Genomic DNA, 15,777 nt, shown 5'->3' on the forward strand with positions numbered 1-15,777 from the left:
TATTATTGCAATTACTGCTAATTACTAATGATTTAATTAAACTGAACTTTAAAATTATATTCGTGTATATATATGTGTTCAAGACGCTTAAATCGTTTCAATTTAAGTGATTAAACTTTTACCAAACAGTTTTTATCAAATAAAAATCAACTTTTTTTTCGTAGTAATACAGATCCAGTATTTCCTTAATATAATTGCCCTATCTTCCATAATATTCAGTTACATTTTTCCAGTTCCTGACCTCTAATGTACGTATATTATTTCTATATCTTGTCTACGTTAATTGTTTTCGTTATTAAACGTTTCTATCTTCCATGATATTCAATTAAGTTTCTCTAGTTTCTGACCGTTAAATTACAATATTCATTCCCACATCTTGTCTTCAATCGATCTATCCGTTTCACAAATTTCCTAAGTCATTTTAAATAGCACTGTCTTGTAGTATATCTACTCCAACGTATTGCTTATGGTTTCATAAATCTGATGACATTTTTCTTGTTAATCAATGTTATTAACGTTTTTTTAAGACTCACCGCGTCTTCACGTATGAGCCCGATCATTTTCTGAGCTATTTACTTTTAAATTGTATCGTTTTATTGGCATTATTGGTTATATCGCACTCACACATTAGTACCGTCCCAATAACTGTTTTGGTACTGCAATTTTTTTTCTTTCTTGATAGCATTCTAGATTTTAGTAACTCAGTTTGTGAGAAGTATGTACTATCATATATTTATATTCACATATTAAATTGTCAGTACTATACTATATACACTGAGTCCTACATGAAGATATTTTAAACTGTGCACTAGAGCAAAAAACTGTCAGTCAGGTCATGAACTTAATTATACCAATGTTTAATTTAGGTCCTCTTGGTCTGGTGGATTCTTCTAGTAGTGCTTGTACACATATCGATATTAAAATAATTCAGAATTAAATACTCATAAAACTTAATTGTAATTGACTAAACTTGAATTTAGTACGAGTAACATTACAGAAATAATTATTAGATGGTTTTCTTTCGTTAGAAGTGATCATTATTATAGCCTGTCAATAGATAGGTCCGTTAGGCTTTAGATGTATGGTTAACTTGGAAATTAAAACAAATTTAAACACTAAATTTTCTTTTAATGAGTCACAATTATATTTATTCATGATTTTTTTTTATAGTTTAATATATAGTTTTTTATAACATATTAAAAAGCAATCGTATTAATTGTCTGGGTGGTTTGAGAATGTATACATATATATATATATATATATATATACAGAAGCGTTCCACTTTTTCTTAAAGCCAGATTTGTAGAGAACACGAGAGATCTAGAGAGGAAACGAAGAAGAGTTTTACTTCTCACAGTCATTATCTTAGAGTTAGAGAGACTACGAGGAATCTAGAGAAGGAAGAAGAATAGTCCAACTTCTCACAGTTATTATCATAGATTTAGAGAGACTGGGAAAGGTCTACTTTTGTGGATCTGTAAAACAGTACTAACATACCTGTATACAACAGTCATTTATTCCAGTATCAAGTTTCTTAATTTGAACAACTTATAAGACCCTGAATTCAATTTTTATCAAATTGATAATAAATATGTTGAATATATTGAAGAACTGTTGTATGAAAATCATATTGAATAACTATTGAAAATGAATTTAAATAGTTAATAATAACTTTTAAGTTAACTCTCTCTAAGAATACTATAGTATTAAAGTTTCAAAAAATCTATTATAAAAATAATTTTTAGTTTTGGATATTTATGTGTTACCTTCTTAGATTGAATTTAATATCATTTTGATAAGTCTCACATATTTCAATTAAATATTAAAAGTAGGCTTTACAAATGATTCTTAATAAATATATTTTAATTAAAGGACGAAGGATTTAGCAGTCTACTGCCTTATTCTTAGTTAACTTTAAAATAATTATAAATGGTAACTAATTAAATCTTTCGAAATAATCATAATCTTTTATCCATAAGTTCAGAAAGTATATAATTACAAAAACTATGAATAAAATAAATTATTTTTGGTGCTATACTCATTAAATTTATGACTTTTCTTTTTATTTGTTTTTTATTTATTATATTTATTTAGTTTAAAATTTTTTTAATGTGCAAATTAAACTCTCTAATGACTAATTGAATTCATTCAACTCAATGAAAACAAAAAACGCCGCATTAATAAAAAAAAATAATAATGTATACATAAAATTATTTATATTGGCTACCAAAAATACATAAGCACAACTCAAGCAGCAATTGTATCTGAAGGATGCTCCTGAAACGCTTAAGAATAAAAAACCAATAAAACTCAATATACGAAATCATAAATCATAAAATTCATAACCGTAAACTGACAGCTCCCAGGACAGTACGAATGCGCATGCCCATATGACTGACGACGTGAACAGCGCCTTCAATGAACTACGAATACAATTGCACACAGATACATAGATACACAGATACATTTTACGTTTCAGTACTTAAGTATATATTTTAGCACAGTTGCACTTTCTGAAGGGAAAAAAAATTTAGATCCTGTAATCTAGATAAGAGGACGGATGAATGCAGCACAAATGGAAAATGATTTAGAAGTTGTGTTGCAATGCATTTCAGATAGAAATGCAGGCAGAGAAGTATCTGTGATCTACTTCCATTGTACGAGTGCATATTTGTATTTTGAACTACTGATCGTGGCGCTTCCACTGCTTATCAAATTGGTCATCTGTTGTGAAAGATACAAAAAATACAAAAACAATAATAAAAACCATAAAAATACCAAGGCAGAAACCGTGGAAAAAGTAACAATATGATTTCAACTTGTTTTTGTTATGAATTTCATTGCTTTGCCTTTGCTTTCGATTGAGTTTAGGTTTGGGTTTGGGTTCCAACAAAGGAGAAGCACAGCAAGTGAATGCTGAATGTGGAAAGTCAGATATGAGCTTTTTGATTAGATCGTTAGGTGCAGCGTGCTTCGATTTTGGTGATTGTTGCCGGTAGCGCACGCACATAACAATAATGCGAATTCATCGACCGACTCAAAGATTTTATCTCTTCAGCTTAGCATGCAATACTTTTGAGTTGAACCATTCATTCCAATTGGAAGCTGCAAATGCTACGCAAGATAAATGAAAAGACATTGTTGCTGTTGTTGATTCTGTTGTTGTTTTCTTGATGTTGTTGTTGTTGTTATTTTTAGTGGTACAAATAAGCGCACTTGCCGCTACGAATCTAATTTGCGATCACGCATCTGATAAATTTGCGACTTGTTAAACCGGGTGGGCGGGTAATTATTGTACGGTTGTGGCTTTTTCATTTATTGCAGTTCTTATAGTAACAAAACAATAGCAATTTTCACTTTAAATATTTTAATTTATAGGATGCTAAGCGCTGATAATTAATTTTTGATTTAAATTTTAATATTGAAAATGTCTTCATAAAAATTCTATTTTCATAATTCTTTGCCGCTGCTATTTTGCTCTTTTGGTGCTGTTAGTTTGCACTTCCTTATCGTTTTTGCTGCTGTTAGTTGAACCTTTTTCATTTATTTGCTGTTTAGGTTGTTGCTTATTTTACTATATACATATGTTTATAATCGTACATTGGCAAGCTGAGCACTAACTGCTTGCTCGAGTAAGGTTTGCCTTATAATTGACACGAAATCAATGTAATATATAAATAAGGGTAATATTTTTAATATATTGTTTAGTTATTCTTGTAATTGCTGTACTTAGTAAACAGCTAAAGTAATGGTATTTGAACTTCGAAATAGCTATTATTGCGTGGTCTTCACTGTATTTAATTTATGTTCCAATAAACTGTTTCTAACATACGGGCCATCGTACAATTAGTTTACATCTTTAATACTTCATAATATTCACACTCGTAAGAAATATCATTTACAGTAAATTGCTGACATTTCAAGAAATGTCTTTCTCTTTCAATTTGCAAATTGAAAAAATTGAGTATATATTTAAAAGCTACTATATAAACATTAATTCAAAAAGTGATCTCAATATTAATCGTTTTGTGATCAGTGTTCACTAAATGTACACCAATATCGTCAATGCATAAATTGTAGGTGTTAGTGTATAAATCGTTTCTTGAATGAAGTTAATGGGTAAAAATTAATAAGTCAATTAAATTAATTGTTTATATGAACGATTCATTCATTTATCTTTCATAAATAACCTAAGACTAGAAAGAAGTAATTACTAGTTTTTGCGTATATTTGCAATCCATTGCTGCTCAGTATTTGATTTCAGTTGTTTTTATGCTCGTGATCGATCATTTCAGAAATTCATTACAAATAGCTTTTCTATGAGAATAAGTCAACCTTTATTATGAAGGTTCGAATATGGAGCGGACCTAATTATCAATTAAAAATAACATATATTCTCTTTTCCACACACATTTGTTGACTTTGCTGTAGAACAGAGTTTGAACAGATTAAGTTGTAGAGTGAACTTAGATGGTTTCGAAGTATTCCTTGGAGAAAATAGTTAATTTATTTACGGAAAGAATATTTGGTGGCGATGTGATGAGAAAAAAGCTTTTTTTCCTGTACTTATCTTTTAAAGTAACTAAAATAAAAAACAAGTGAAGAGGATTTGGGTAATAAATGGTACTTGGTAACAGTTATTCATTTTTGAATAAATATTGTCCTATAAATTTTGATTTTAATAAGTAAGGTAACAAGAAAAGACAGCTTTTAAGGGTATAAATTATATTTGGTAACAATTGGCAATAAATACAGAATTGGACTGTTAGTGGGATTGAAATGATCAATATTTTTCAATAACTTTTTTAAGTATATTGACGTTTTGCGAAAAATTTTGTTTTAAATTTTTATTTATATGTCAAACACCAACTGTTGTCAAAAAAAGTTTCTCAAGATCCCAGATGTTCTTATGGGAAATAAAAATTCTTAAAAAATCAGCATGGCGAGAGTTTTTTTCTTTAGTTCGATATCTAATATTATAATGATAGTTTTTACACGATCTTAGTGAAGGCAGAAAGACAGAATCAAGAGTTTTGTCAACGAATTAAGTAAATGTCGTATCTCTGTATATATAATTTTTTTGATTACTAATAATATATTAAGCATCGAATTTTATTTTTAATTATTTTCTTTTAAATACAACTTATTTGATTTAAATATAATTTTGTTTGCTACAAGTCTTCTATTAAAACATAATTTTAAGTATAAAATATAAAATATAATATATATATATATATATATGCAGAGCAAAGAGCCCATTAATTAATAAAAACCATAAATATTATTTCGTTTTTATTCATATTTTTTATTTATATTTTCAGTATTTTATAAAAATTAAATATGTTCAAGAAAAAGCGTATATTTTAAATATTAATGTGAAAAAATTGAAATGCTGTCAAAAAGACGTCAATTTAATAATTAAAAATTGATAAATGATTTTAAATATTTTCATTTTCTGATATCAAAACCATGACTCATGTTTAATTAATTAAGTGAAATTCTTTCAGTCTGTTCTTTTTTGTGAGATACATTCAATGTGAAATAATTTTGAAATTCTTTAAAATTCTTTAATAATTTTTATGAGTAATAAAATTTATGGTATTTGAAGCTAATACGATAGTATATACTATTAATTTATCAAAAATATTTATTTGTACGAGTATTTATTTATTATTTATGTATTTGTACATTTAGTAATCTTAATTGTAGTAATTGAACACTTGAAAACTTAAATTAATTTGTTGTTGATTTGATATTGAACCAGAATTTGATTTCAAAGTATATAGTAGTTGATAAATGAAAAATAACTAATGAAATTATCTTCTACAAAAAATAATATTCAATTATTGCAATTTAATTAAATACAATTCAAAATAGTTTCAAACAATTTTATTATTTAGTAAGCCCAAAACTTATTCCTTAGAGAAGTGCATCAACCGTTTCTCTTTATTCTGATAATCTTAATTCATGCTCATAACGACATTTAATAAACTAAACCAGCGTATTAACTTATATTCGTAAAAAAATCAACTTCTATGGGACCGAAACTTGTAATTTGAACTCTCATTTCCCTGTATAAATTCAAACTAGTCGGCTTAACTCTTAACTGAATTCAAGACCATGTCAAGATAGATTCAATTAATTGAATTAGAACTGATAAAAAACGTAACTTTTATGAAACGCAAACTCTCAGTTTTACTATATGTAGTTATCATTTTCCTTGATGTTATTAATATGAGATAAGTGCATATCAATGTTATAACAATAATATGCATTTGCTTCGAATAGACTATGAATTATCACTTTGCGAAATTAGAACTTTATTTTAATGAAAGTAAGAGCATATGTTAGGAATTGATTGACACTGTAAAAAGTAGGCTAGGAGCTTTTCTGGCACTGATGCGGACACGAAAGCATCACCTCTTATTTTATATGGAATAAAGAAACAAGCCCCCATAAATTAAATTTTATGGTACAATTAATTGTGACAAGATATACTCTGTCTCCATTAACGGGCACTACAGATCGCTGGACCGGAGTGTACAATCCCCAAAGCATATAAAAATAATTACCGGACACTCCCCACATATCCGGGGAATATGAGCTTTTTTAAATAAATACTGTCATATTTGCTACAATCATTGTTTATCAGAGAGAATCGGATTATTTTGTTTTTCTAGAAAATTCTAGGATATCTGTATATGTAATATCTAATATTTTCAACCCCGTTCATGTTTTTTTTTATTGATTTAGTAATATTTACTTTAGTAATATAGTTTCTCTGTATGCTGGAACAACGTACGCAGGGTCTAGGTTGAAATCCTATTAATGTCTGGTCTAACAACACGCTCCATAAAGACTTTAAAAATTGTTTGCTGGCTTCGTTTGACAAATAGAACACTATTTAAATTTTCAATAAAAGTTTACACACTAAAAGTTGCTTGCAAAAAACTTAGCTCGGTCTGGTATTGTTAAGGGTTAATAGGTATATGTGTTTCTTGAAGCAAGCTAGCTTAACCGGCCTTAGGCACGGTCTGAATGAAATACTTTTCTGAGAGATCAGTATATGCTGTTTCTGTGAAAGGAATGTTTACACATTGCTTTATACAAGGAGAGTACTTCCATAATTTGAGCTCCATTAAAATGTTTAAGATCATTTTATACAACATGTACTCAAATTTTTTCAATGAAATGTTTTTGTATGATCTTTACATTACTGTTGAAAAATCCCCTCCTTAAATGAGTCCTGTATATAGCTCTGTAACTTGTGTTAGTACAATAAAACACTACCAAGTTCCGTTCTGGTATTTAGTGCTCTTCACCTATTAAAAATAATAGGAAAATTCTATCAATCCTTTAAATTACTACAACTTCACTGCTTCTTACGCCTATGTGTGGCATAAAATCCGTGTTTCCATCACTATTTGTTCTGATGCTTGTTGCGAGTACTACCTACCTATGTAGGTACATAACTGTCTGCATTTTTTATTATAAGCCTGTATATTTATTTAACAGGCACAGGTCTAATTCCAGTTATTTAATAAATAATGATGCTTATATTTATTTTTATATATAACCAAATTGTGTTATATGCAATATTTTTCATTTGCCGTTTTTTTATTTAAGAATTTTTTATTAATTTTATGTTAAATCATTCAGATAATAATTATTATAATTTTATGCTGAAACATGTATTTAAAAATATGAAGCGAAAAATCAGAATTTAAAAATTATTCTTTACTGGGTTTACGGCTATTAAAATAATTTCGCAAAAATAGGTACACTTTTTGTTAATAAAAGCAGTCACCACTACTGTGCTTTGTCTAGTCGTGCCCTGGGCGTTTAATGGCCAACTGATAATGTTGGCACTAATTATGAATTCCATGCATCAGCAGTTGCGTCATAATTATAACAAAACAAAAGCATTTTTAGCAACCTCAGCAGCCTCGACCATCGCCAACATATTTAAATGTCGATATTTTTGTTTTTGTTCAGGGGCGTATTTGACCTTTGGGTCTTTATGAAACGCCTGCTCCTTTGTTATCTTTTGTTGCAATTTTTAGACGACAGCTTTCGATCAAAGCCTTCATGGCTTTCTTTTGGCATTTTGGGTTTCCTCGAAATTTTTATAAAAAGAAGCATTTTTTATTTTTGTTTGAGCTCAAATTTTTGGCACGTACGCTGTGAATATCTCTTTATAAAGTCAAAAAGAAATTAATTTAATTATGGGGTGCTTAAAATTTTGGTTAATATTTTCTTTAAATTTTTTAAAATCTTTTTTCTTAAATTTAAAACTCTTACACTCTTCGGCTGCAACTGTTTTGCAAAATATCTGCGATCCGCGGGCATTTTCAGAAGCCTTAACATGTCTGTTTGTGTGATGAAGGCGTAAAATTTTATAAAATTACAATTTTATACATACTACATTTTTTTGTAATTATTTATATTTTATATATTTTTTATCCATAATTTATTGCGATTATAGACGCACACATCAATGGGTGCATTTTGCATTAATAAAATTTGTACTTCAACTGCATTGAGTGCTTGGTAAAAAGTGCGGATACAACGATTCTTTCGCATTTGTGGTAAATGATCGTATCGGTGAAATACAAGTAAAGTGCTTATGGGGATTATTGACAAAAATGCTTCTGTACTTGTTACTGAAAGTGTATTATTCCTTCTGGAGTTCGGCTTTTCTTTTCAGTTTATCTTCAAGTTGGAGGCTGAGAATGTAAGAAGCTACTGTAGCTGATGCGGGCAATTTTGAATAATTTTCATTCATTGTCGTCTTGATTTTTGTTTTTTCTTTTAAATAAATTTCTATTAAAATTATAAAATAAATTTCCTTAACGAAAAAAAGTGTAATCGTAATGTATTACCATTGAGCTCTATGGCTTGCTTAGTTTTGCACAGTTGGAAAATACAAAAATAAAACAGAAGTTGTGTGAAAGAGCGGAATAACATGGGTTATTCAAATCAATTATAACGAAACTTTTAGACCGAATGATTCTTGCCACGTTTTATTGTAACAATCAATAGAAAAATAACTCAATATTGACAACGTAATATGTAAAATATGTAATATCTGACATAATCTAATATCTGGTAATCTGTGAGAACTGTTATTACCTCGAATAGCATTTTCCGAAAATTATTCGGAAAGACTTATTTTCCGGAATTTGTATTGTACAGTGCGACAGTAAATTAGAATTTACAGAATACAAAATTTACTATGTTAATATATAGCAATAGACATATTGAAATTGGTTTGTTGGACAACAGTCAAATCTTTGAGAAATGGATCTATCACACATCAATATCACCCTTAATCGTGCAATGTTAATGTGTCTGGCTCAAATGAAAGCATAATCACAAAGAATGTGAGTCGATATTTTGACGACGTAGTACCCTGGCTCAGATCAAAGCACAGATACAAAGAATGTAACTAAAAGTCAAAGAGAATATGTATTGATGTATCATTCTTCAGATGAAAGTATATACAAAAATTTAATTAGAAGTCACAGAGACGATATTTTGTCATTTCTGAAGAATCATTGTTGTTAAGATGGTAGCACAAGTAAAAGTTTTATAAAAATATTTTACCAACAACCTCAATGAATCAGCAGAATTAACTAGTTATTATACTTGATAGTTACTTAAAGTATCGTGACAACAACAAAGTTGTTTTTGTAAATTATTTAATAAAAAAATATTTTGTGAACTTATTTACTTCACAATAAGGCTCCGGTGTATAGAATTTTGAGCCAGAATTGGTTGTTATGAGATTATCCGTAAAGTTGTTGCCAGTATGATCTAACAGCCACTATAGCACTATCCTGTTTTCGTTTACTATTACTTATAGCTTGTCATTACAGTTCTATAAAAGTCTCAAAAAAAATTTCCAACTCCAACTTTCTCAAATTTTTAATTTAAACAAGTACATATTTTAATTGCTGCATGTTTATCTTTGTGCCTGTAGATGTGGTTGAAAATATCATTTAACCCTTTAAAGAGACTGACCCCAGTCCAAACCTTGATAAGTTGCACCACTGCTCAAGAATATAATTATAGTTAATTACAATTTTTTTAACCTATTGATTAATGTTAAACCTCATAAGTAGTTTTTTAAATGCAATAATTTTGTTGTAATTTTTTTTGATATCCGTTGCAAACAGAGTACATAAAAAATCATCAACATCCTTAAGTTGGTCAATACTTATTACATTAAGTTAATTGAATTTAATTAAAAATTAATAAAACTGTCTGAAATTTGTATCACTAAGTCAATTATGTATTTTTAATAAATTTATAAAATAATAAAAAATTTAATTGCTTAATTTTATTGACACTTCGAATTGGCCACACAAGTTACTGGTTGTTACTACTTGTAATTATATGTTATATGAACTAATAGTTTTTATTGATAACCCATAAAAATATTTGATAAATTTTATATTGACTAGCTTACATTTTAAATGCCATAATTAAAACTGTTTTTATTTAAAATTAATTAAGTTAAAATACAAAACCATTTAATTTATGATTTGCACAGCAAGAAATGTGATTATAGCCCATAAAAAGCTTGGCACGATCACTACTTGAAATTGTTGAAAGGGTAATTTGATAAATAAAAAAATAAATTTATAATTTTATAAGGGAAGAGAGTGTTTAAGTATTATTTTTTTAATATTTTTTATAATAAATTATATATAATAAGTTATAAACCATTCAAGTTTTTATTTTGTGTTTAAATAATTAACGTAAAATGTTTGATGACAGCAGGTAATTACGATTATATTGAAGAAACACAATTAATTCCGTTTTAATATAGGACAAAGATCTATTATATATAGTTATTTAATTACAAAACTAAAAGATCTTGAAGATTTAAATTTAATTATAATATAATAATACATTGTACTAATAATTATAATAATTAATTATACATTATATTAACTATTGATTATTTGAAAACGACAAACAAAAAACTAAACTCGTAATCACATATGAGTAAGAACGAATGGGTATACTTTCTCATTGTTTTTTTTCCAAATATATACTTAAGATGCTTATTTCGATTTATTATAATGGATATGGATATAGCCCATAAAAATGGATATACTTTCTCATTGTTTTTTTTCCAAATATATACTTAAGATGCTTATTTCGATTTATTATAATAACACGAGGTGGCTTTTAAGCCTCTGAGTTCTTAAACGATAACACAATAGGCCGAAGTGGCTCTTTAGGACTGCCTAACTAAACACACCTAATAAACGATACTTAGTACTTTATTTTTCTTAACCTTATTTTATATACATACTAAAACGAATAAGACCTAATTTTTTATCTAGAAAGAGTCTAATTAGCACAAGTCAATACTACACAATCTGTTTGTTATAATAAATTGTAGAGATTAACTTCAGCCTTTGTTTCGAAAAATGGGGTATACTCAATTTATTATTACAAATTAAGTCAGATTAATTAATCAATTTTAATTTAATTAATTTATAAATTAATTTAAGATTTTTTAATTTTAAAACGGTAGTTCTTAACAACATTTCTATGAAGGACCAGTTTAACTTCTATAAAACCATATAAAAATGAAAATATCTTAATGTTGATTTTTTTTTGGCAAATGTGACGCGTGTTATAACGAAAATAAACTAATAGGGTTCGAATCATAATGAAGAAATAACAACAATTATTTTAGTTAATTTATTAAAATTTGGCTGACCATACAACGCTGTTTCGAGTATTGCCAAGTACTCATCATCAGTGGTCCTCGAAAATATTCGAATTTTTATTTTAATCGTTTATAGTCCGTACTTAATTTTTTGGACTGCAAGTGATAGGCTTAAAACTTATGCCTGTCAAATTCGAAAGGATGACTGTTCTTGTTTTCCCACAAATAGCTAAGGTTGCACAAGTATCTTAAATTGACTAAGTAAATATAATTATGATTGTTAAATAAATAAATAAGTAAATATGTAATATATATATGGTTTATTATACTACTACGGAAATAATAAATCTTAAGTAATGTATATACATATGTAGATATGTAGTACATATTATTCAGTGATTAAACATGTATCATCAGAAAATTAATATGTTTAGTATGGTGAAGTAAATTTCAGATTCATACCTCTTAATAAGCATAATAAATATTTTTATTTCTCTCTGAAATGCTTTTATCTAAAATCTTGAAATCATTGTATTAGAAACATCTTTGACTTTTATTTGACTTGCGCAAAATTAATTTCGCTTAATTCCAGACCCGCACAGGTACAATTTATCTAAAACTTTATCACTGATCTCGAACACATTTGAATTTGTAATGGGAGATTTCGGGTGAATATTTGGTGTCTAAAATAAAAATTATAACGTCGCTTTAATTAACACGCATTAATTATGTAAACTGGAAGGGCGATAATAATAATTTAGGCCTATCAGTGAGACCATTTAATTTCTGAGATAAAAGCCCGAAAGTAGCAAGTTTAATGTGAATTTTTATGTTTTTAATTTCCAAATTGAAGAAAAAAGCTAAAAAAGTGCGATGTTTATCGGAAACACGGCAGCATGGACGATAAAAAACACAATAAAAACATAAATGAAATAAAAAGCCAAAGACAAAGGCAAAGACTAGCTAAGAGGAAGAATGGAAGCTTTGATAATGGTGACAAATTTATCACATTAAAAAGTTAAAAAGATATTTTATTTTATGTTTTGAAAATTGATTAATATTGTATGTTGGCAATGCGCAGATAAAAGAAATATTTCAACAAATTAAAATAAAATTCAAAACGGGCATTAAAAAATATTTTTAATGAAATTTCTATTTTATTTTTATACTTGCAGCTCTTATCGACAAATGCAGCACAGGCATCACTGACAACTGGTGGTGTGGAGAGTGCTAGCAACAATACAGCACCTGCACACAGTCCCACAACAGATTGTCGTACAAATGTGCCTGGCAGTGGTGAACTTTCTTCGGATGCACTTAGTCCGGATGTTGTGTCACCTACGAGTAGTGCTGTTGCATCTGCAGGTTTAAATAGTGCAGTAAATGTTGCAGGTGGAAGTATTGCGGCATTGGAAAGTGCTGCCTTGGGACATCATGTCACAGCCACCGGTGGTAATTGTTGTGAGAATGGGCGTCCAATTATGACTGATCCCGTTTCGGGACAAACAGTTTGTTCATGTCAATATGATTCAGCACGTTTGGCATTATCCAGTTACTCACGCCTACCGGCAGCTAGTGTAGGTGTTTATGGTGCACCTTACCCATCAACAGATCAAAATCCCTATCAAAGTATTGGTGTGGATAGTTCGGCATTCTATTCACCTTTGGTAAGTACAGAACTTTTTTCGAAGCAACTTTAATTTACATCTTTTTAATTCGTAATTATTTTGAGAAAAAATATTATAATTTAGTGTTGCGTGTGTTTAAAAAAAAAAAAGTTTATTCCACTGTTCTCCACAGATTCTACCAGTCGCATGTCCACTGGTCAACGTAATTACTTAAGTAGTCTTTTCATTGCAAAACATGGCCTCCATCGACCACGTTCACATATGAACAAGATATTATTTTCAATATGCAAATATTTAGCCAAGTTTTGTGGTTGTTGCCATTTTGTTTCTTTGCATTTGTTGCACTTGTGTGAAATGCAATGGCCGAGAACATGGAAACTTGTTTTTGCATAATTGCAAAGTTAATGCAACAGAAAAGTGCAGTCACAGGCTTTTCTACTTTTACCGCAATTGCAACTTCGGTTATCTATCGTTGAGATAAAAAATTGATTGATTACTAAAAATGTTACACAAGAGAAAATTATTCTCAAAGAAAAGAAAAAATTTAATTATACTAATGGCACCTTCAAATAACATTTTAAGGAAATGATTTATTATTTTAAAAAATTTATAATAATGGCTTACATAAATAGGCTTTTTCCAATAAAAAATATTAACTTCTTTTATGTAATAATCAATATTATTCATCTAACTAAAGTCAAACAATAAATCTTATTATTAATGTAATACTATTTAAATCGTATACAGGCTGGATCATTTTAAAAGAAGTTAAAAGCTTTAACTTCGACAGGTGTTTCCTTGGTTCAAGAAATGGGAAATTGTGTGGGAGGTGTGTTTTTTCTCCATACTTACGAAGATACAATGTATAAAGGCAAGGTCTCACTTGCCTACTTAGTTGGCTGTTACAGACGAGAGTCGTCCTTGGACGCGTTCAGTACTCTCCTCCAGCTATCTGGATCAGTGTTTGCTATTGCAAGTTTGTAGTACCGAATGCCATCATATCGTTGGATACTTGGTCCATCCACGATCCTCTATTGCGGTTTTTATAAGCGGATACCGAATTAAAAACCTTTCTAGTTACAGCGTTTTTCCATTCGCACGATACAACTATGACATCGAAGACGCGCTTAACTATATTAAAGTTAAAGTTATGTTTAAGTATAGCTTATACAGCCTCTCGTTCCATTTCATTTGGTACTCGTTTTATTTATGAGATTAATGTGATGTTCTTGTACATTGATGCTTAATGAACAATAAATTTCTATATAACCTAAGCTATTTAAAGAAAGTTTTTTTGAGTTATTGTGTTTTTTGAACGAAGTTTGCAAGGGAAATTTTCTTAAATATTTCGTCCAATAGAATTCTTTTTTTTTTGTCAGATTGAGGAATCAACTGTAAGCGTTAATGAACTTAAAACTCAAATTATCTATACGATGTAAAGTAAATAATCTTTCACAATTATATACTTTTTTCTTTGAAAAAAAAGTTTTGTTAAAAAATATAAGTTCTGTTGAAAAGAATTCATATTTCATACAATAGATCACTTTTATTCAACTATTATCCAATTAAAAACTGAGTATTTAGGTATATTCATTACTCAGAGAAAATCAAAAATTATCGTCATTATCCATCTCTCTACTGTGTGATACGTCTATTAGTAGGTGATTTGAATAATATTGCATTTGGAGTCTAAAATTCATATCCATTTAATCAACTCCAATTGTGGAAAGAATTTGATAATTCCAAATTGATAAATTTTCAGATTATCTGAGTATTTTGTTTTATATTTTAAATTAAAAAGAAATTTTAACAAAGTTGCTTTTAAGTACGTTCTATACGAGATTTGTTAAACAAATTTTTTGTCAAATTCAAATGAAAATTTGTTCTGTTCATCGCAACAATATTTACTTCTCAAGAATTTATGTCTTATTTAGCAAATGACTTTATTCTGGTGTTTCATTTTCACCATTTGTTGTTAACGAAATTCACTCAGTTTCTTAGCATTAATTTCATTGTTTATCACATTATCAGTTTTTTTTCATATATCTATTTTCACTGCATTTTCTCTGATATGTCTCTTTTGTGTAAATTTTTTTTTATGTACTAACATAATATCTCAATACTAATACTATACTAATACTAATATCTCTCACCTATAATAAAAACAGATCCTCGGAATTCATCAAAAGAGACCACGTGAACACTGCAAGGTTTACTACAGTTCTTTCTGGTCATTGGTGTGTAGGAACCCACGTAGAGAAACTGCGCCTTCGCCATAATCCTCACTGCAAAAGTTGTGGAAATCCGCAGAGAAAGTAACCATAATACATTTTCTCGTTGAATGCCCACCTTTGGCGTACAGCAGATATAGGTTCTTAGGAAGATACTTCTTTGGCGATTTATCAGACTGTTCATCAGTGAAGACGAGAGACCTATTAAATTGCCTAAATTCGACGTGAT

The 15,777-nt window shown here is 28.8% G+C and overlaps 1 protein-coding gene across 1 annotated transcript in view; it reads left to right on the top strand.

The window, feature by feature from the left end:
* LOC119681415 (homeobox protein araucan-like) overlaps positions 1 to 15,777 on the top strand; it is a 44,358-nt gene that overhangs the window by 7,693 nt on the left and 20,888 nt on the right. Inside the window, exon 2 of the mRNA XM_038094603.1 lies at positions 12,865 to 13,356. Within this exon, the coding sequence (XP_037950531.1) occupies positions 12,865 to 13,356 (492 nt within the window). The remainder of the gene's footprint in view (positions 1 to 12,864; positions 13,357 to 15,777) is intronic.

The sequence above is a fragment of the Teleopsis dalmanni genome, chromosome 1 (genome assembly GCF_002237135.1).
Source record: "Teleopsis dalmanni isolate 2A chromosome 1, ASM223713v2, whole genome shotgun sequence".
NCBI lineage: Eukaryota > Metazoa > Arthropoda > Insecta > Diptera > Diopsidae > Teleopsis > Teleopsis dalmanni.